At 40.7% G+C, this 24,410-nt stretch overlaps 1 protein-coding gene across 4 annotated transcripts in view; it reads right to left on the bottom strand.

Moving 5' to 3' along the window:
- The window catches only part of FNDC3B (fibronectin type III domain containing 3B), a 301,656-nt gene that overhangs the window by 83,357 nt on the left and 193,889 nt on the right, over positions 1-24,410 (bottom strand). For all 4 annotated transcript variants that reach the window (XM_075861617.1, XM_075861618.1, XM_075861619.1 and 1 more), the window contains 3 exons: positions 9,927-9,985; positions 2,018-2,175; positions 1,501-1,560 (listed from right to left, as the gene is read on the bottom strand). In XM_075861617.1, the coding sequence (XP_075717732.1) occupies positions 1,501-1,560; positions 2,018-2,175; positions 9,927-9,985 (277 nt within the window). The remainder of the gene's footprint in view (positions 1-1,500; positions 1,561-2,017; positions 2,176-9,926; positions 9,986-24,410) is intronic.

Here is a 24,410-nt window from a genome sequence, read left to right as displayed (position 1 = left end):
CTTTGCAGAGAGGGACAGTCATGCTGGAACAGGAAAAGACCTTGACCAAACATTTGACACAGTTAAAAGCATACAATCGTCTAAAAAGTCTTTGTATGCTGTAGAATAAATTTTACCCCTCACTGGAAATATGGGGCCAAACACTGAAAATAGCCCCGGAATATTTTCTCTCCTCCACGACATTGACAGTAAGCACTATGCATTTAATAGGTAGAGTTCTCCTGGCAACTACTAAACGCAGATTCACCAGACAGCGAAACGTGATTCATCACTACAGAAAACACATTTTTCCACTGCTCCAGAGTCCAGTGTTGGCATGCTTTACACCACTCCAGCAGTAGCTTGGAATTGCACATGGTCATCTTCAGCTTGTGTGCAGCTACTCGACGATGGAAACTTATTTCATGAAGCTCCCAATGCTCAGTTCTTGGGCTGATTTCCCTTCAAGAGGCAGTTTGGAACGTTTTAGTGTGGGATGCAAAAGAGGATAGAAGATTTTTACACGCCAAGCGCTTCAGGACTCGTCGGGGCAGCTCTCGGAGTGGTCTACTGCTTCGTGGCTGAGCTGTTGCTCGCAATAATAGCACTTACAGCTGACTGGGGCAGATCTAGCAGATTATAAATTTCACAAACTGATTTGTGGCAAAAGTGGCATCCTATGACAGTGCCATGATTAAGGTCACTGAGCTCTTCTGTATAACCCAAACTACTACCAATGTTTGTGTATGGCGATTGCATGGCTCTGTGCTTGAATTTAAGTATCGGTTTGCAATGGGTGTAGCTGAAACACCTAAACGCAATAATAAGGAGGCATGTCCACAGACTTTTGGCGATATAGTGTAGCAATTCTTTGCACAATATTATCCAGAATAAACCCTTCTATGGATAATTGTATTATACCAAAATGATCCCATACAATTAAGGGCCTGATCAGAGCAGCGTTGCTTTCTGTTAAGGGGTTCTGTCGGAGCTTTCCGTCGGGGGAACCCCTCAATGGAAAGGCAAAATAAAAACCTTAGCTTCCGTTTGCATCACCATTGATCTCAATGGTGACAGAAAATTTGCTAATGGTTTCCGTTTGTTACCATTGTGAAGGGGTTCCGTTGTTTTGACAGAATAGCGCAGCCGACGGAAAGCTCAGACGGAACCCCTGAACAGAAAGCAATGCTGATGTGAACGCAGCCTAATTGACTTCCTCCAATTTATTAGGTAAAGTTATTGGACATATTTTAACATTTTTAATGGTTGATCATAACGTGACATGTATCTAAGGCATGTTAATGATTTGCAGAGTTTCAGTAGACAATAAAGCATATATAAAATCCTTTGGTTTTTGACAATGGTTTTATTTTTGGGACACTTACTTTGAAATGATTGAAAAAATATTGGAGTAGTTTATCCTTTTTAGGAAAATTGGTTTAGTCTACGGCCAGTGTAATGTGACAGACGTTGTTATTGTTTTCCCAGCTCAGGTGCTAAAACAACAAGACTATAACTCACCTGACATGGTAATCTGTTGCCGGCCTGAGGTCTCTCAAATGACACTCTAATTCTTCTCCACTGCAGAGACAAATTGTATAGTGAATGGGAGATAGAAAGGGTGAAGTTAATACGGGATTCTGCCCTCAGCGGTGATATTATCATCAATATAAGGGACAGAGTGAGAGTTATAGAGAACATCCGTCTGCCTAGCCAAGACCTGGTAATATTCCTAATGCATCTAACATATTTCTAGGCAGCACAGAGTAGAGCTTTTACAAGGTTTCAGAGCAAATATATAGACATCCGCAGCTAATGACATTTATGCATGCTTTACAATGTCTGGGTTAAAAAACATATAGAACAAACAGCACAAGGCCACTTCTTAGATAATGACTCTTAATGGAAGTTCACTAAGTACACAGATTTCTCATGCACATAAAAAGCATTCTCTTTATTACCTATAAAAATAAAATGCACCCATGCTGTAGTGGTCACAGCGAACATATGGCTCCTGGTCAGAATTCCAGCTTATTACCTGTAAATAATCTTATATTTTCCATCTCTCCCTTTGTCAGATAAAGCAACCTCATAGCTACAGGAATATGACAGGCCATTACTGGACTTATCTCCACTTGGATACCCATTGGCGGGGGACCATGATACTAAAGCGGTTCTGGACTGAATATTGGAGACCTGAAATATACAAATAAATATCCATTATTCTTCACATAATAAAAAAAATAACTGGTGCCTCTTACAATCTCTTAGAAATATATATTTTTTTCGATCATTTTCCTTACTTCACCACTTTTTTTTCCTTGAAGTGGTTTACTCCTCTATTGTCACTTTTTTCCCCCACCACACACTATTAATAGAATATCAACTTGAAATGCCCTAAAAATAAGCAGTTTGGCCTGCACCGGAACGGAGAAGAGTGATCGTCCCCTTGCAGAGAAGGGGTAGTGTACACGCAGTCAGTCTCCATTGCAATCAATGAGATATCTGGAAACAGCCGGGCACGCTCACCTTTGAATATCTTTTACTGGCTTTAATGGAGAGTTGCTGTGCATACTCAACCACTTCTAAACCAAGTATGAGGACCAGGCACCCCTTTTTTTCAGGATTGAAGGGGTCTTAGCAATCAGACGACCACTGGTCAGTCTTTTATATCCAATCAAGATGCCAAAAATGACTATGGTTGGAAAACTTCTAAGTCTCTGATAATACAAGCATATCATGTGTACTGTACATGCTAACTAGAAAACAAAATAGTAACAGCAAACTGTAAAATATACTTGTTGTATAGTCCCTAAGAAATGCAAGTTACACCATGTTACATAAATGACATTCAGGTGGTATGTAGGCACACATCATATACTGCAGACAGAACGTATTTAATAGAACTTTAAAAAAAAACAAATAAAAACTTTGTGGGCTTGTTAAATTTAATCCAAATTTGTCAGGTCACAAAGCACTTTGTAAATGTGGCGCAATTCCGACAGACTTTAAGGGGTTGTCCACTTTGGACAAACCCCTTTTTTTTTTTACGATAAACTGATCACGGGGTGTCCCAGGTGCTGAGACCGCAGCTATCTGCTGCAATATATAGCGGAACTTGGCAGCAAGTGTTCAATACCTCACAGTATCATCCATCACAGGGGAAACGCTTTACACAGTTCCCATTTAAACCATTGGACTATTCATGTAATGCATGGACGTGCCGTGCCTGGTCCTACAGAGCAAGAGACTGTCCTTGAATCAGCTCCCTGCCTTGGCTAATATATGAGGGTCCTGAATGGGGGAAACCTCTATGAATTCAGTATTCCCTAATAGGGTATTATAAAATGGGTTTTCTAAGCTAGACCACCCCTTTAGACTGGATTTGGCTAATTACCACCACGTTACATTCCATTATGCCAAAACGGTGCACCAAAAAAAAAAAAAAACGTCTCTCGCAGCTTGTTGGCTGGAGAAGATATGAATACTCACGATTTCACCAAATAGTATCTATATGGTTAACCCATTAATGCAGAATGATGTACAACAGTACATGAACATAATTGTTGGTATGTGGAGAAGGCAGGATGCCGTACATGTACGTCATCTCTGATCGAGCAGGAGTGTAAATGCGATTGGACTCGTGCACAAAAACTCTGATCCTGGCAGTTTAACCTCTGAAGCACCGCTCTTTGTTCTGTCCCGGCAATGCGATTGTCAGGTCAGACTGGAAAATCGTGACAGACCTGGGCTTACTAAGGCTGGGTTCACACGACCTATTTTCAGACGTAAACGAGGCGTATTATGCCTCGTTTTAAGTCTGAAAATAGGGCTACAATACGTCGGCAAACATCTGCCCATTCATTTGAACGGGTTTGCCGACGTACTGTGTAGACAACCTGTCATTTACGCGTCTTCGTTTGACAGTTGTCAAACGACGACGCGTAAAAATAGAGCCTCGGCAAAAGAAGTGCAGGGCACTTCTTTCAGACGTAATTTGAGCCGTACTTCATTGAACTCAATGAAGCACAGCTCAAAATTTACGGCTGTCAGAGAAGCCTCGCAAAATGCGAGGAGGAGCAATTACGGCTGAAACGAGGCAGCTGTTTTCTCCTGAAAACAGTCTGTCATTTCAGCCGTAAAAGCCAGCTAGCGTGTGCACATACCCTTAAGGCTTCAGGTGCTGTATAGTTATAGTGTTTGTTAAGGCATAACTCAGGTATGCCCTAACAGATGCTTGTGCATTTTATGTCATATAGACATATAATAGTACATAGTTTTTAAAAAAATAAATAAATTAATGGATAGATAAAAATTATGCAAAAACATAAAATACAAAAATGTTATATTGTCGCAAAGCGTGTTATAATATATGCCCACATTCATCTAGACAATAAACGTATACCCTCTCAATTTTAACTGTGAACACTGTAAAAAAACAAATTGAAAAAGAAAAAAAATGGCAGAATTGCTATTTTTTTTTAAGCATTTATCCATATCTTTTACAGACTTTAATTGAGAGCGGCTGTGCATACTCAACCACTTCTAAACCAGGGTATTAGTGCCAGCAGTTCCTATGATCAAGTCCTCATTCTAATGCCATTAGTATTAGCTTTATCGTAGATTTTTGGATTCTGAAATTTTGCAAATGCATTGATCTGTCCAATAAACTGTCAAATATCAAGTAAATCAAAGATTACAGAAGCTCTGTCACCACATAAGTGGCCTATATTGTACATAATGTGATCGGCGCTGTAATCTAGATTACAGCAGTGTTTTTTATTTAGAAAAACGATAATTTTTGACAGAGCTATGACCTACAGTGAAGGAAATAAGTATTGGATCCCTTGCTGATTTTGTAAGTTTGCCCACTGTCAAAGACATGAACAGTCTAGAATTTTTAGGCTAGGTTAATTTTACCAGTGAGAGATAGATTATATATTAAAAAAAAAAACACAGAAAATCACAGTCAAAATTATATATATTTATTTGCATTGTGCACAGAGAAATAAGTATTTGATCCCCTACCAACCATTAAGAGTTCAGCCTCCTCCAGACCAGTTACACGCTCCAAATCAACTTGGTGCCTGCATTAAAGACAGCTGTCTTAAATGGTCACCTGTATAAAAGACTCCTGTCCACAGACTCAATTAATCAGTCTGACTCTAACCTCTACAACATGGGAAAGACCAAAGAGCTTTCTAAGGATGTCAGGGACAAGATCATAGACCTGCACAAGGCTGGAATGGGCTACAAAACCATAAGTAAGATGCTGGGTGAGAAGGAGACAACTGTTGGTGCAATAGTAAGAAAATGGAAGACATACAAAATGACTGTCAATTGACATCGATCTGGGGCTCCATGCAAAATCTCACCTCGTGGGGTATCCTTGATCCTGAGGAAGGTGAGCGCTCAGCCGAAAACTACACAGGGGGAACTTGTTAATGATCTCAAGGCAGCTGGGACCACAGTCACCAAGAAAACCATTGGTAACAGATTATGCCGTAATGGATTAAAATCCTGCAGTGCCCGCAAGGTCCCCCTGCTCAAGGCACATGTACAGGCCCGTCTGAAGTTTGCAAATGAACATCTGGATGATTCTGAGAGTGATTGGGAGAAGGTGCTGTGGTCAGATGAGACTAAAATTGAGCTTTTTGGCATTAACTCAACTCGCCGTGTTTGGAGGAAGAGAAATGCTGCCTATGACCCAAAGAACACCGTCCCCAGTCAAGCATGGAGGTGGAAAAATTATGTTTTGGGGGTGTTTCTCTGCTAAAGGCACAGGACTACTTCCCCGCATCAATGGGAGAATGGATGGAGCCATGTACCGTCAAATCCTGAGTGACAACCTCCTTCCCTCCACCAGGACATTAAAAATGGCTCGTGGCTGTGTCTTCCAGCACGACAATGACCCGAAACATACAGCCAAGGCAACAAAGGAGTGGCTCAAAAAGAAGCACATTAAGGTCATGGAGTGGCCTAGCCAGTCTCCAGACCTTAATCCCATCGAAAATTTATGGAGGGAGCTGAAGATCCGAGTTGCCAAGCGACAACCTCGAAATCTTAATGATTTACAGATGATCTGCAAAGAGGAGTGGGCCAAAATTCCATCTAACGTGTGCAAACCTAATCATCAACTACAAAAAACGTCTGACTGCTGTGCTTGCCAACAAGGGTTTTGCCACCAAGTATTAAGTCTTGTTTGGCAAAGGGATCAAATACTTATTTCTCTGTGCACAATGCAAATAAATATATATAATTTTGACTATGTGATTTTCTGTGGTGTATTTTTTATATAATCTATCTCTCACTGGTAAAATTAACCTAGCCTAAAAATTCTAGACTGTTCATGACTGACAGTGGGCAAACTTACAAAATCAGCAAGGGATGAAATACTTATTTCCTTCACTGTATATTAGCTTTATGCTAATGAGCTTCTTAATGGACAACTGGGCGTGTTTTACTTTTTGACCAAGTGGGCGTTGTGGAGAGAAGTGTATGACGCTGACCAATCAGCATCATACACTTCTCTCCATTAATTTACACAGCACATAGCGATATAGCTATATGCAGCCACATAAACACACTAACGTTACTGCAGTGTCGTGACAATGAATATACATTACCTCCAGCCGAGACGTGATGTGTATTTAGAATCAGACACCTTTTCTGCAGTTCTCTGTGATTTACAGCATAGCAGGCATAGTCTCCTTTGAAATGACAGTTTACAGCGTAATCTCGCGAGATTACGCTTGCTGTGCTGTAGTGTCAGGATTGTGTTAGTGAAGCGTCAGGATTCTGAATACACATCACGTCCTGGCTGGAGGGAATGTATATTCGTTGTCATGACACTTGAGTAGCGTTATAGTGTGTTTATGTGGCTGCACATAGCGATATAGCTATATCGCTATGTGCTGTGTAAATTAATGGAGAGAAGTGTATGACGCTGATTGGTCAGCGTCATACACTTCTCTCCACAACGCCCACTTGGTCAAAAAGTAAAACACGCCCAGTTGTCCATTAAGAAACTCATTAGCATAAAGCTAAAATAGGTCATAACTCGGTCAAAAATGATCGTTTTTCTAAATAAAAAAACACCGCTGTAATCTACATTACAGCGCCGATGACATCATGTACAATATAGGCCACTTATAATGTGGTGACAGAGCCTCTTTAAATGAAAATAATTGCCCTTTCAAGGTTTCCTTCCCATATCTGCAGTTCTTTAAAACAGATCAGAATAGGATATTTTGTACAAAGCCTAAGGGCCTGTTCACATCGCGTTGTCCTTTCGTCAAGGTTTCCGTCGGGTTAACCCCTTCAACAGAAAGGCAAACAAACTTTAGCTTCCGTTTCCTTCACCATTGATCTCAATGGTGACGGAAACGTTGGTAAAAGGTTTCCGTTTGTCACAGGGTTCCGTTGTTTTGATTAAATCAATAGCGCAGTCAACCCCTCAATAGAAGGGCAACGCTGATGTGAACACAGCCTTATACACGTAACAACAAATCATGGTTATTCTTTATATAAAACAGGAAAGACTGTACTATAAATATATTATTCTACATTTTCTCCAAAGTGCAATAGCAATAAATAAAAGGTACATGAATCTCCATCAACATGTCTGCTCCTCACAGGAGAGGAGGTGTGTACTTTAAAAGTCATCTAAGGTTCATTAATGAAGTGATTATAGAAGCATGAATAATTTATATGATGAAAATACAGATGATGTCTAATAAGAGGAGCAGTAAACAGAAAGCCGCTTCTCAGTAGGAAAGACGGATAACAAAACAAAGGATTGATGTAATATTTAATTGGTTTGACGTCTTGTTTACGTACAAAGCAAAACTCAACATATCTCCCCAATTATGATCCATTTACTTTTGCAATCAGCTTAACCTGCTGTAGTTAAAAATACCTCTAAGTAAATCTCTAAAAGTTCATAATAGAGCAAACAAAAAAACTAAAAAAAAAGTGTGTTATTGCAGTGCGAAATTGTAATTGAACTTGGGGTAGGTTCATTCTTTAACACTATAGTGCAGTTTATATATAAATGTACAATTTACATAAAAAGTTCAATAATGTAAAGAGGTTTTACCACGAGGGACATTTATGACATATCCACAGGATATCTCATAAATGTCAGATAGGTGCGGGTCCCACCTCTGGGACCCGAACCTATCTCTAGAACGGGGCCCACTAAAACCTGTTCTAGCTTCGTCTGCCATCACTGACTCCTGGACACTTCCTGACTCTATGGTCGGGATTTACAAAAAAAGTGTAGCCCGCTGAGCTTCGCGGTTTCCATGACTCTCATAGTATTGAATAGCAGTTACGGAAGGAGCGTAGTGTGTGAGCTAATCTGTTTCCGTAACTACCATTCAATCCTACGGGGCTCGCGAAAACAGCGTAGCTCAGCAAGCTACTCTGTTTTCACCCTTATGGTTGGAAATCAGCCAACACACAAAGAGATAGAACAGGGTTTAGGGGGAGGGACCCGCATCTATCGGACATTTATGAGATATCCCCTTTAAGCAAATACATATAGCCGTGGCCAAATGTTTTGAGACAGACAATTTTTTTTTTTTCACAAAGTTTGCTGTTAAGTGTTTTTAGACCTTTTAGACTAGATTCACACGACAGCATGCAAACTCGGAGGTGAAATGGCCGTTTTTCACGTCAGAGTTGCCCCGCATCCCGTGCGGGACCAGTTTTCACGGATCCCTCACAGACTTGAGTCTATTGAGGGATCCGTGAAGACGGAAGAAAATAGGATGTCTTATTTATGCTAATTAGTTGTTAATGACCAACTGGGCAATTTTTTACTTTTTACCAAGTGGGCGTTGTAAAGAGAAGTGTATGACACTGACCAATCAGTGTCATACACTTCTCTTCATTCATGCCCAGCTTGTTTCACTGCACAGCGTGATCTCGCGAGATCACACAGTGACGGGACTGCCTCCCACAGGTTCTTCATCAGAGACATGGAAGAGTGAACAGACATTGCCTCCAGCTGTGCCAGGCCATTTATCCGAATCAGCAGCAGCTGGAGGCGGTCTGTTCAGTCTTCCAACGCGAGATCACGTTGTGCAGTGAAATGAGCTGGGCATGAATGAAGAGAAGTGTATGACGCGGATTGGTCATTAGGAACTAATTAGCATAAATCTAAAATTGCTCATAACTTGCTCAAAAATGATCGTTTTTCAAACTATAAACCACTGTTATTTACATTACAGCGCCTATCAGATTAGGTAGGAGATAGGGCACTTATAAACTGGTGACAGAGCCTCTTTAAAAGGAACACCAAGACGGCAGACCTGGGGGCCTTTATCAGACTGCAATCTGAGAGCGTCTGGCAGACGCCGTTCCACACCATATCCTAACTACTATCAGCGATTGTGATAAAGACCTAGGTTAGGTCGAAACGTCCAGGAAATATCGCTTGAACAGGAAATATCGCTTATGAATTATTCATAATAAAATTATTTTGAAAAATATTCTCAAAGATCATTGGAGTGCTTCTAGGTTTTTTTTGATCATTATTGTGGGTTGTCCGGCCCGAACCTTCATAGCACCAATACAACGTTCATTTAAGGTGTGCATCCTTGCATATTTGAAAATATTTATTAGGCCTTAGGCTGCCATGACAACCCTCAGAATATAGCAATCGCATCGCGGTGGGGGCTGATGGAGTGACATAGGGCCCCCCCCCCCACTTTCTATGGGTTTAGATGCTGCAGATGCTATTGACCACAGCAGCTAAGCTTTTAAACTACCAGAATTGGAGTTATCGCCGACCCATTAGTTAATGTGAGGTGTCAGCTGTATTATACAGTTCATGCATTAGGACTTCATATGGACACACACACACAGAGCTAAAACACTATACATAGGCTCAAAAGCTACAGCATGTACGGAATTGTTTTAAGAAAAAAAAAAAAAACTACCGTTAACTTCTCGATCCCTGATAAAATCTCTTGATTCTTCTTTAAATCAGGTTCATACTCTGAAATAGAAACAAGTAGGAGAACACTTACTTACACATATCATCACAATCTGAAACACAAACACCATTATATCAGCATACATTGCAAAGGATGAAATCTGTAAATTGCCACCCACCTAGTTAGTATGTAAATAGATTATTACATGTTAACACTTTAGATAATGCATTATGCATGTCAATACCAAAATAAACGGATAATCTGTCACCTTTTAGATACCACTGAGATCAAATAAAAAAAATTGTACTGTATAAATATATAAAAGCCAATACAAAGATCAACCTAATGATCTTTTCATTGTTATACATGTAACCATGACCAAGAAGCATCCACTACTTCTAGAGGAAAGAAGCTTTCACCATCAACATAAAAGACATTTCAGAAGAGCAGTTACACTATGGAGCTCTCTGCCACAGGATGCATAGTTGCCAACAGTCCTGAATTTGCCAGGACTGTCCCGAATTTACAGAGACAGTCCCAGCAAACTACTGTCCTGGACACGGCCATAATCAATTGTATCTGCGTCCTCAGGCCACAGGTACAATTCAGTACTCAAGTTCTCTGTCATCAGGGGGTTTCTTAAAACAGGAGTCCTCGGCCACTGTCCATATATGGACATTGACTTCAGAGGCTCAACCTGGAGCGGAATCCCTGGCCAGAGCGTTGTCAACGATCTGGCTGGGGATTCCGCTCTTAGATGGAGCCCCTGATGTCCCATTTCATATACAGACATAGGATGCCAGGGGCTCCTCTTGGACCGGAATTTCCGACCAGAGCGTGGCCGACACTCTGGTTGGGCATTCTGCTCCTAGAGTGAGCCCCAATGGCGCTATCCACAGTGGGGCCGGTGTGGAGCGCTATCCACAGTGGGGCCGGTGTGGAGCGCTATCCACAGTGGGGCCGGTGTGGAGCGCTATCCACAGTGGGGCCGGTGTGGAGCGCTATTTACAGAGGGGCTGTTGTGGCACTATCTAAAAAGGTGCAATATCTACATGGAGCAGTGTGTGGCACTATCTACTAGTGGCAGTGTATGGCACGATTTACAAGGGGCATGGAGTGTGGCACTAGCTACGCTGGTATTTACGCTACCAGTAGTGGCCACCATAGCAGTTGTCAACCAAACTAGTGCAGACATTTTTGTTTATTTACTTGTATGCAGAAATTCTAGGAAGAAAGCCACACCCTATAGAGCACACCCTGTCCCTGGAAAAAATGTTCATATGTTGGCAACTATGAGGATGTTGTGATGTTTATTTGTTCAAAGCTTGTCTGGATGACTTTCTTGGACGAAGAAATATTAGCATTTATCTGTACTAGATTGCTTGACCTTTATAGAGTAAAGGATTTATTCTGATTGGGATATTTCAAATGGACAAGGATTCCTCTTTCTTAGGCAATGTTCACACGTTCAGGATACTGCCAGGAGCTGCCTGTAATACGGGAGAATGGGGTATTTTATACCCCATTCACATACTCCGGAAAATATTCACGGAGAATAATTAACATGTAGTGGATTTTAAACCGTTAGTGACCGCCCGTTAGTGTTTTTACGGCGACCACTAACGGGATTTATTCCGATGCAATAACCTTTTTACGGCGTTGCATTGGAATAAATAAATAGAGCAGGGAGCCGTTAAATCTCACTGCTCCCAGTATCGATCTTGCCCTTTTAACCTCTCAGATGTGTTACTCAATAGCGAATGCCGCATCTGAGTGGTTTTGGAGAGAAGGAGGGAGCTCCCTCTCTCACCCCACCGGCACCTGGAGTAAGATCGCAGGGTATCGGTATCTTCTATGGCAACCCGGAGTCCTAATAAAGGCCCCCAGGTGTCTGCCTCTAGTTAATGCCCGCTAGACCCGTTTTAAACGGACAGGCAGTAAAACACTGCAATACAGAATATTAAAAACTACAACTTGTCCCGCAAAAAACAAGTCCTCATACAGCTATGTCGACGCAAATATAAAAAAGTTATAGCTCTTTGAAAGACTATGGAAAACCTTAAAAAATAGCTTGGTCAGAGGCCTAAAATAGGCTAGTCACTAAGGGGTTAAAAGCCACAGTATGTTCATTACTGCCATGGATTCCGTGCTGAAAAACATCAGATTAGCTCAATTGAATTCAATGGGGGTAATCTGCATGTAAATCTGATTATCGGAGGCAGAAATTCAAGTCTCAGTCACCGATTTTCTAAGAAATCCACCCCCTGTGAACATACGCTTTAACCCCTTAATGACCGGGCCTATTTTGGCATTCTTTTCCTTTTCCATTTCTTCATCATCGCATTCCAAGTCATAACTTTGTGGAACAAGTTGGATTTTTTTCCAATTGCACCATTTTTGGGTACATGTAATAAACTAACTTAACTTTTATTCACTTTTTATGGGGACGGGGGATGAAAAAAAAGCCATCTATTCCGCCATTGTTTTATGGAGTTGTAAATGGACGCCGCTTACCGCATATAGAACGTGTTAACTTTATTCTATGTGTCGGTATGGTGATCGCAAATATGTATTGTTTTACTACTTTTCAGTTAATTAAAGAGGTTTTCCCATCAGAGACATTTATGACACATCCACAGGATATGTCCTAAATGTCCGATAGATTTGGGTCCCACCTATCTCTAGAACGGGGCCCCCAGCGAGCTAAGCTATTTCCGTAGTTCATGGTCGGAAATGACACGCTTCAGCCACCACTCAAGAGCCGTAGAACGGAGCATATGGGGCCCCATTCTAGAAACAGGTGCGGGTCCAAGAGGTGGGATCCTGCATCTATCTAGTGGACATATCCTGTGGATAAGTCAAAATGTCTCTGATGGAAAAACCCCTTTAAAACACTTTTAAATACAAATAGAATTTATTTTTGCATTGTCACATTGACTTGAGCCCTGACTTTTGTATTTTTCCGTTAATCTAGCCATATGTCAGCTTGTGTTTTGCGTGCCGAGATGTCATATTCATTTGTAGAATTTTGGGGTAAATGGAACTTTCACTTTTTTGGGGGTGGGAAATGGGGAAAAAAATAAATAAACCAACAAAGCAGTGTTTTTTTGCTGGCTTTTTTTTATGGCGTCCAATGTGCGGTTTAAATAACGTATTAACCTTACTGTTCAGGTTGTATCATATATGTGCATTTTTTATTACTGTGCTGCTTTTTAAAAAAAAATAAACTTTAACTGTATAGAATTATTTTTTTTAATCCCACAAGGGGACATAAAACATACTTCTATAGCAGTATATACTTAGTCCACTAGAGGGCTGTCTAAACCACAGATTACATTGTTTATCTGAATATGAATTGAGGACATTCATGTAATAGATAAAATAAATGGCCAAGTGGATTATTTTTTTTTGGTAGACAAACGTGTATTTCATGGCAATAAAATGTAATAAACATTTTATTCATGAAGCTATGTTACAGGTTCTATTTCCTTAAAAAATAAGAAAAGAAAATAATTAACAGATTTCAGTCCTTGAAATCTAAGTTAATTAAAAGTATTGAATATTAAAATAGCGGTCTTTTTAACACATGAAAGTTTTCCCAACCTACAAACAACTTGATTATGTATTAAAAGTATATAAAATATAGTTTCTCACACACCATAACTATATGGATTGACCAAACTTCACCAACAGTTTACAGCTTCATGATAAATTGTAAATACGATTGCTCGATATTTTATACAGCGAAAGGTCAAATAAGCGTAAGGCACAGGTTGCATCATTCTCCGTACTATAGCGCCACTGGCCCTCCATGTACTGCTATGTGGTGCCCCTGTACAGAACAGTATAGTGTAGAAATATTTGTACGGGAAAATACATTAGTAATACAGTGCAATGGTACATGTTATATTGTTTTTCTGTTAGAATCCAAAAGAGAAATAAAAGGCAAGAAAAACACAGTAAGGTTCCATAGACTTCTATTATGGCTCCGTAGAATTCGGAGGTTGTACGGAGCCATAATAGAATTGTGTGCATGAGTCCTAAATGATGGGGCAGCGCTTGCAAGCAAATCCCTCTACAGCCTAGAAATTGATCTGTGCAGTTTGACAATCCATGAGCTTGTGGCTAGAATTTTTTGGTTATAAAAGGAATCCGATATATAAAAAAAAAAAAAAAAAAAAAAAAAAGAACAAATGTCATGCGAGTAACAGCGCTGATCTGCAAAAACATAAACAAAAAAAAAATTGGTATTTTTAATGCACCCAATGGCCTTACAATAATAAATTAGAGCCCAGATTGGCACCATCAGGTCCTTGTTGTGGAGGAAGAAGCCTTCAAAGCTGCTTTATATTAGTTTTCTTTAAAGTGGGTAAAATATTAACTTGGTACCAAAACTTCTTCTGGTTTAGCTTTTATTTATATTTTTTTCTAATAAACACAAGAATAGAAAATGTATTGGTTTCACCCAGCTAATATTTTCCATGCACTGAACCTTTTCTCAATTACTTCTTCACAAACATTTCCATATGCCAGCAACTTTCATAATCAGTTTGCTGTAATTCCCTCTCTGCTCAGGAGAAGAACATCTCCCAAGGTTACGAGCGGTTATTACACGGGGTCACAATTGGGCTTCTTTAGATGGGCGCCTCCTATTTTTTTAAGAACACATTATTGCACAATAGACAACGCATCTCTCATGCCAAAATTGAGAAGTTGCACTTAGAGAAAAATTAAAAATGTGGGGGACGATCCTAAGGCCTGATTTACACGAGCGTGTGCGTTTTGCGCGCGCAAAAAACGCTGCGTTTTGCGCGCGCAAAAGGCATTTGACAGCTCCGTGTGTCATCCGTGTATGATGCGCGGCTGCGTGATTTTCGCGCAGCCGCCATCATAGAGATGAGGCTAGTCGACGCCCGTCACTGTCCAAGGTGCTGAAAGAGCTAACTGATCGGCAGTAACTCTTTCAGCACCCTCGACAGTGAATGCCGAACACAATATACACCAACCTGTGAATAAAAAAAGACGTTTAAACTTACCATGAACTGCCTGCTTCCTCCAGTCCGGTCTCCCGGCCGTTGCCTTGGTGACGCGTCCCTCTCTTGTCATCCGGCCCCACCTCCCAGGATGACGCGGCAGTCCATGAGACCGCTGCAGCCTGTGCTTGGCCTGTGATTGGCTGCAGCTGTCACTTGGCCTGAATTGTCATCCCGGGAGGTCGGACTGGAGGAAGGAGCCGGGACTTATCGGTAAGTCCGAACTTCTGTTTTTTTTTTACACGTATATGTATATGGCGATCGAAAGTCACTGTCCATGGTGCTGAAACAGTTTAAGTCTTTCAGCACCGTGGGCAGTGACTGTCTCCTGACGTCGCGTACCCACCCGAACATTTTTTGCCGGGTTTGGTCAAAACGAGTTCGGCCGAACCCGGTGAAGTTCGGTGCGCTCATCTCTAATTTGACACTCCGTTTGGATGTTTGTAAACAGAAAAGCACGTGGTGCTTTTCGGTTTACATTCATCCTTTTGACAGCTCTTGCGTGATTTTCGCGCATGCAACGCAGTAGCGTCCGTGTGGCATGCGTTGTTTTCACGCACCCATTGACTTCAATGGGTGCGTGTTGCGTGAAAAACGCACGATTATAGAACATGTCGTGAGTTTTACGCAACGCACTCACGCTGCGCAAAATTCACGCATCGTCTAAACTGCCCCATAGAGTAATATAGGTGCGTACGACACGCGTGAAAAGCACGCGCGTATATTACGCTCGTGTAAATGAGGCCTAACAGACATTACAGAATATAGAAAAGCCCTGCCATAAAGGATGAAAAGCCAGTGTGGAATTGCCAGTGCTACTATGAAACCTAAACAGGCAGAGCTGGGAGCTGTAGGAAAACCCCTATGGGCACTGAAATGGCTATAAATCACCTTTGGAAATCCAAAATCTGTTAAATTATAATATGGAATAATAGAAAGCTTTACATAACATGGGTGGGAAATGCAGAATTGTTGACTATGTGAGCTGTAGTATATTGTATATGGATGCCATGCTTTATTACAGAGCACCACAGGATATTCCACGATATGTAGTCCCTACAGAGACAGCTCTGCGGATATTTATTCGAGGGGAATGGTTTTTAAGTAGCCTGACAAAGCCAATTTCTGTTTGTTCCGCAGAAGTGGAGTTTCCTTTTTAGCACGAAGATGCTATGGGGCACTTTTTTTATTTTTTTGGTTCACCATGAATACAAAAAGGGACAATCCCCCAGAAGGAACCCCAAAAGTAGAGTTACATGAAAACAGATAAAAAAAACGACACTTCGAGACATATGAATGATGAGGTCAAACAACAACACTTTGATAGATTATAGATAAATATATGACACATAAGGAACGCTTCAGGCTATACCGATCCACTGTGTTATGCTAGTGAAGAGTTTGAGTAGATTCTTTAAATCCCTGTGTCATGCACCACCCCCTTCAGGCCTAGGCATAACAGTGTATATATTGGCCCGGAGTGTTCCTTTAAGATTGTTTTGATATTCTGTCAATTTAGCCTAGGAATGTTTTCACAGATGGATTGGACTACAAGTACACACATTGTATTCTTCTGCTCAATCTGTATTATTCATTTTCAACTGTCCCTTATAACGTTCTGTCTCAGATTTTCCGAGCCGTTTTCCCTGTAGAAGAACATTCTTGAAAAAGCCAGTTCTGTCAGTGCCATGCAGCTGTAGAATCACTCACAACATGAAGTAAAATATTGGGCACTGAACAAGTCAAAGTGGTATTTATGAAGGTGATGTCATCTGGTCTTTGATGTGATGCAAGATTTCTTTCTTGCATCAGTTTGTGCTGGCATCTAGTATCGGAAATGTATCATTTCATGATTTCTTCACTCCCTTTGCCACATGAACAGAACTTAAGAGGACTCTGAGCCAGATGCAAAAGAATAAGAACATTTCCAGGAGTTGCAGACAAAGGACCAGAGACAAAAATCACACAAAAGTTCAATAAGGTTACCAAAACGCGACCAAAGTTGTGCCCTGACCAAGTCTAGGCACTTTCTCTGACGTAAGTAGGGTTGATCTAGAACACATGGAATGACTGGAGCGCACAGATGCAGAATACTACTAATTATTCGCTTACAATTGGATAAGTGGGAAGAGAAAGCTATATGCAGCTGTGTATTCTGTAGTGGGGTTCTGCAGATATCTAAATATCCCTGTACAGATGGTAGTCAAGCATTTCTGACAAGGGAGATAGAGGTTGATTATTCCACCAAATTAACATTTTGGGTCAGGATTTCCACCTAGTCAAGGATGAAAGGTCCGGCAAGGTGTCTTTTTACTTCAGTTCCTAAAACTTTTGTAGAACATGTCTTGACCTGAACGATGCCAAGTACTTATAAAGCCCCACACATGACTCCACTGACTCTTGTATTTCCTCCCACTTATAGATGCAACCTGAACTGATTTAGCTGCACGGCAGACTATACAATTCCATAAATTATTTCCAGATCAGTTCAAAGAGCTAGACATAAAGCTTAACCTTACACTATAGATCCCTTGGTAATGACAGAGACTGACAATCAGGGAACGGCTTCATAGTCCTAATCAAGACTTTATATTTCTCTGACGAACACTATTACTTCAAGTAATCCTGTTATTTTCATTAAATATTCTAGAATATTTCATTTTAGAGCACGCCTTAAGATCAAGTAATTTTTAGAAAGTCTACTTCCTTCCATGGTCACTGCTAATGTTGTATATATGCCCAATCTTGGAGGATAAAAAAAATCATATGGCCTCAAGGGAAGGCTCACGTTCTCCAATATATTCATTGTGGTGAATTTCCGATTCAGTAATTCCATTCTCATTTCATGCCATAAATGACAGCGGTTTCCATTCCACTCCCAACGCCGCCCCCCCCCCCCTGTCGATAGATGTATGGTCAGTGTGCGGACTGTGATCGGGTGAGGTGGTGAGGTATCCGTTAGCTGGAGACTGTCAGAAGCAGATGGTTATTCCTTTAACAGAGTGGTATGACAGTCTCCTCTACTGCGGAGGATAATGTCAGCAAGACTGTATGGGGACGATGGAGGAGACTGTCAGCAGGATTGTATGGGGACGCTGGAGGAGACTGTCAGCAGGATTGGGTGGTGATGCTGGAGGAGACTGTCAGCAAGCTTGTATTGTGATGCGTCCCCACCCAATCTTGCGAACAGTCTCCTCCATCATCACCACCCTATCTTGCGGACCGTCTCCTCCAGCGTTACCATACAATCCCGCTGACAGTCTCCTCCAGCATCACTGTCAGCAAGATTGTATGGTGACGCTGGAGGAGACAGTCAGCAGTATTTGGTGGTGATGCTGGAGGAGACTGTCAGCAAGATTGGGTGGGGACACTGGAGGAGACGATCAGCAGTATTGGGTGGTGATCCTGGAGGAGACTGTCAGCAGGATGGAGGGATAAAGACATTTAGCAGGAGAGGCATGTAAAATGCGCAAAAAAAACGTGTCAAATACACGCCGTGTGAACCTGTCAACTGAAAAGTCATTCACTTCACTTTCATCATTCTACGGGTATGTTCACAAGCAGTGTTTTCAGCAGTTTTTCGACCCGTAAACGTCCCGAAAAACGGCTGAAAAATCGGAATCCGAACGCCTCCAAACATCTGCCCATTGGTTTCAATGGGAAATACGGCGTTCTGTTCCGACAGGGTGTTTTTTTTTTACGAGGCCATTTTCCAAAAACAGGACATAAAAAGACACCCGCCAAAAAGAAGTTCATATCACTTCTTGTGATGTTTTTGGAGCCATTTTTCATGGACTATAGAAAAACAGCTTCAAAAACGGCCGTAAAAAACTCCCCCAGAAACGAGAGTTTGATTAAAAAATGGCTGAAAATCAGGAGCTGTTTTCCCTTTGTTTAGTAAGCGTGTGAACATACCCTTAGCCTTTTGGTGTGTCCTATAGATCCTGCCAGCTGCATTTCAACAATCACACCCAAAATGGCAGCTGGACTCTGCTCAGCAATTTGAAGACACCTTTTCCTGCCTTATAGGAGGGGGGGTGAGATTCCCTCCCACTTTTACGGCAACTGTGAGTCAGGTTGCTTTGCCTTATTCACCTTGCTGTAATTCTGGGAAGTGCTCCCTCTGGTGGCCAACATCGGAAAACATGTCAAATTATTATTTAATTTTTAATACTTTCCACCATGTGGAAAAAAAATAAAAATACAGCAAAAAAACTTAAAAAATAATAGAAATAAGTTACTTACTTAAAAAAGAAAAAAAAGGTTTTATTCGCGACACATTCCCTTTAACCACAAATGGTCTATTAAAAAGGACATTAAAAGCAGGTCCAGCACTGGAAAAGATCGTTATAGTCGAAGGAAAGGAAAAGAGGAAGAAGATGACCAGCAACCGGATGAATGAATAAGATCACAGAAATCATTAACCACAACAGAAGCAAGGACATTCAGCATAATCATGAAGTATCCAGAAGCCTAAAGGGACATGGTGGCACTTACCAACAATAAACAGAGTAAAGATTATAGAGCGTTACAGATTGTAAATGAAAACAGTCATTTTCTTAAATGCATTCATCTATAGCCACAAGTTAGTGATCAATGGCTGATGGCTGCTTATTTTGGCCAATAAGAGAGATATATATATATATATATATATATATATATATATATATATATATATATATATATATAAACACACACACACATATTACATATATATATATATATATATATATATATATATAAATAAATAAAATACACTATTTATGAGGTCAACCCACATTTTTTTGTTCAGTAGTTTATCTCCATTCAAACGCTGTGTGCCAACTCCACACTTAGCTGCTGGACGCACTGACTATTTACTGTATCTACAGCAACTCTCCATTCCAATGCAATGAGCTCAACAAAAGATCCCAGCCATCCGGCTCTTACTTCTTAAGAATATTTTAACACTTGAGGAATCCCTGTTCTGATACTAAAAACTCAGTTCTGAGCAATGAATTTCACATTCAGTCCAATTCAATTTTTCATTTCATCCAGGAGTATATTAGACAGGCAGTAGTGAAGGATTAAAACCACCATGGACCAAGGTCAATACTTAATTCAAGTTTCTTAAATCCACATCTAGGCATATTTCGGCCCCTCCTTGGGAAACAATGTTCTAACTTCTACTTTAAAGATGCTCAGTGTGGGAACAGGCAAGGCTTTCCAAAATTCATGTCCAGTTCTATTTTCTTACCAGGATTAGCTGGCTGATTGTTGTGCCCCCACACATTGCATTTTTGAGCAAGATCACGTGTGCTTGCCAGCCCTATTGTACAAGCACGGTCCTAGGGAACACCAGTTCAGCACACTCTTTGCTGGAAAACACGATCACTTTTTAAAACACTTATTCGGGAAACACTTGTATCAGGCTAAAGGTGACCATTCACACAAGACACCTGTTGACTCAACGCTCGTATGTTCCTTGAGTGCTCCATAAAAATCCATGCCTGGATCAGCAGAGTGCGCATCTTTTATTTTTTCATTTCAATAGGTAGAGGGGGTTAACAGGAGGACAGACACTTATAGCAGCGTTTATTGCATCTCTCAGGGAACCAAAGGATTAGGCATGTCCCCCTATGTAAAAGGTCAGGGGACAGTTGTGTTGCTAGCATACACATTCGAGGGAACACCATGAAATCGGTGAGATTTGCTACATTGCTAAACTAACCAGTATTGCTATGACAGCATAATGTGGTGCTGCTAAAGAAACAGGACATCCCATCATTTCTGATATAAGCTTAACAAGTACAATTCTGTGCTTTTGGGGCTACGAGAACATGGCGTGTTGGGTGAATGATGCTACGGTGTAAAGCTGCTCTAGGCAGTGATTATCATTTTCCGTATAAAACAGAAGATATAGTTTGTGAACAACCCAGTATAAAGTACGTTATGACTTTTAGAATATATTTTACTTCTGTATTTCTCGAGCTAAAACCTAAAAATATATATATACTGTAAATTTATCAAGAGACTGTTTGGTGTGTATGTCCCTGTTACCCAAGCAACTAAATATTATCTGGGAGCAGTGCACACTGATTTCGGCATCTCCAGAGACACCGTGACCCATTTCTCAAGGACCTGCCAACAAAACTGCTCTATCAGCCAGACAGTTCATCTACCCAAGTGCTTCCCGCATTCCTTCCTTATGGATGTTCAGCTTCACTTACAGGTCTCATTGTAGGCCCTTGTCCCTCAGATACTTCCTATATTTCTATAAGTAACTGACAAGGATGGCACTATAAACCATAAAATACAAAACGTATTATGGACATAAATCAAACATTTATAAAGATGAGTAACCAAGTAAATATTTAACCTGATGATACAAACAAGTGATCCAATGAAGCCCCTTGACTACGAAACTCGTCACTCTGCTATACAAATATCATGCAACTAAATGCAATCAAAGTTGTGATGTACCATCGCATTTATAAAAAAATCACAATTATTTTATCGTGTAATTAGACATAGGGAAAACACATGCGGCTGCAATGCAACGGTTGCTAAAAGTTGCAGTTGACGCCATCTTTGGCGACTCTTTCATAACATAGTATAAAACAAACCAATGGAATTTAAAGGTGTTGCCTCACCATACCGACTTATCTCCTTTTCCTCAAGATAGGTAATAAGGCTGGGGGTCCCACCAATCAGGGGAACAGCGTTTCTGAGTCCCCTGTTTGAATGGAGCGATGGACACCCACACGAGCTAGCGCTTTGTCCATTCTCTATGGAACTGATGGAAATAGCCAAGTACATCACTCTGCCTAGGATAGCTGATAAGTTGGGACAAGCACTTTGAAGCAGCTGTATATAACCCGTGGTCATAGTTGTGTCAAAATCTGCATCAAAATTTGCACAAAAATGCTGCTGATTTTTTATGCAGATTTCATAGCGGATTTGCTGTGGATTTCTTAGTTCCTAATCTGCCCTGTGTGAACATACAGTAGTTGTACAAGTAAGGCTGTGTTCACATCTGCGTTGTGGCTTCCATTCTAGCGTATCCATCAGAGGTCCACACGAACGGAAGTTGACGTTTCAATAAAAACATTTATTTTTTATTTTTGCATCAGTTGTGCTCAGTTAGGTTCTTTTTTTTGGCAGAAGAAATACCGTAGTCTGCTGCGCTATTGTTTCTGTCAAAAATGATGGAAACCTGTCGAAAAAGAGCTTTCCGTTTTGTTTCTTAACATTGAAGTCAATGGATGACTGAAAAACGGATATGCCATCCGTTTGTATCAGTTATGCATTACGTTTAACAGATTTGTTTTTTCTTTTTCAATACTTTTTTTTTAACGTTTGTATGTATGTGATATTCAGTATATTACACAAAGAGATTGGATTCATGGAGCACAAAGAGCCTGCATAACACGCCTATGGAAGACACCGCCCCCTGGAATGCAAAGAGGAGTGTGCAGAAGAATGTATAGGAAAACTTACAGCAGAGGAGCCAATTGGATTTAAGCAAGTCCCACATCTATAGGGAGGGGCATGTGTCTTCTCTGTGTGTGTTTCTTTGTTCTGAATAAAGTTCAGTTCCTCCTGGCTGACTTTGAAGCTGTACCTCAGACATTTGTGTGGTGTACTTCTCTCCAGGCATGCCTTCAGCTTTCAATTTACAGAGGTGGTTATTCAGTGTGAAATACGGACCTGACAGTTTTAAAACGGTTTTGTCTTTTGTTTTCAAAATAAAAAAAACTTATTGGACGGATTTGTTTTTTTTTCTGCACATGCGCAGACTAAAAATGAAAGAAAGATGCAAAGATAAAAACGGATCCGATAAACTGATCCGTCAAAACCAAACATATTTTACCTTCCATTGAATTCAGTCTGGCATCAGTCAGTCCATTTTTCTTTTCATTTCAATGGATCTGTTAAGATGGATGCCACAACGCATATGTGAACAAAGTCTTAGGCTTCGCTCACATCTGCATCAGGGCTCCATTCAGGGGTTCCGTCTGAGCTTCCGCCAGAGCGGAACCCTGACCGCAACAACCGGAAACCATAGGTTTCCTTTTGCATCCCCATTGATTTCAATGGTGACGGATCCGATGCAAACTGTTTCCGTTTGTCTCCGTTGTGCAAGGTTTCCGTAGTTTTGACTAAAGCAATACTGTAGTCGCACTATGGAAGCGTGTGTGTGTTGCACATTGCCAAGCAGCAGTGTCAGTCAATGAGCCACTGCACAGTCCCTTAAGGCCTCATAAACACAAGCGTGAATCACATCCGTGTGACGGCCGTTAAAACAACAGCCGTCACACGGACTCATGCATTTCAATGGGCCCGTTCACACGACTGTTTCAATGGAGCATGTGAACGCTCCGTTGAAAAATAGGACATGTCCTATTTTACGGCGTGTCACGCATCCCTCCATAGACTGTAGTCTGTGGGGGATCCGTGACAATGCGTCCCGCACCGATCCACTTCGGATGTGGAAAACTGCAGTTTTTCACGTCCGAGGTGGGCTACGCTCGTTTGGAGGAGCCCTTAGGGAAACAGTGTAAATTAAACACTCTTCAACTGAAGCAAATGGGAAAAATTTCGGATTCCCCAAGAATCTTTTTATAATACTGACTTTACCTATCTCCAGACATAAATAAAATTACTATAGAATACATGGATAATGTGTTAAAAAAAAAACTTAAACTTTAACCCTTTATAAATTCCTAGAATCCTTTAGTTTAGTGCACATAGATCAGATAGAACCAGAGCATTGATCTCTTAAATTATAGCTTAGTAAAGAAAACAATGGGATATGACTGTGCACAAAGACTGGATTAAAGGGGAAAAAACTCACAATCCAAATGCCCTCAAAGCACAATAGCCAGTGTGCACAATCTAAATGTGTTCAAGGAGAGATTCGGTTTGGTGCAGATTAAAAATAATCTACAGACAAAAGCAACAATCTGTTTGGCAGCTCACCTTGTCCAGTCAATGATGTACTCAGTGGACTTGAAGAGCAAATAAAAATCAGTCAGTACAGCTCTAACACCAGACATATGCTGTCTCCTCAACTTACTACAAAGAGGTCTTTCCATTAAGAGTGACTTATGTATACAATTTTAACATACATCAGCTTCAGAAATCTTTATTTTATGCTATATTCTATTTATTCCCAGTATGTAGAGAGAATGGTTTCCCATATAAAAAAAAATATATTAAAAAAATCCCACCCCATCTTACTGCGGTTTAAGATGCAGATAGCAGACGTGCATTCTATGCAAATCAGCAAGGCCTTTCTGAGCTGGTTGGCTAAAGGTGATCGCCAGGTCCGGTTGAAAAACAGATGGTGAGTTGGTCAAGTGAGGAGAGCCTTCACCAATTATTTTTTTAATTGCACATTAGAAAATGGCAAAATTGAGAGAAAGGGTTTTGCTCTTCAATATTTTCCTTTATCTTTTTTTATTTAAATATT

This window comes from Rhinoderma darwinii, chromosome 4, assembly GCF_050947455.1.
Source record: "Rhinoderma darwinii isolate aRhiDar2 chromosome 4, aRhiDar2.hap1, whole genome shotgun sequence".
NCBI classification, from domain to species: domain Eukaryota; kingdom Metazoa; phylum Chordata; class Amphibia; order Anura; family Rhinodermatidae; genus Rhinoderma; species Rhinoderma darwinii.
Note: the sequence above shows the minus strand (reverse complement) of the source record. Positions and strands in the feature narration are given on the sequence as shown.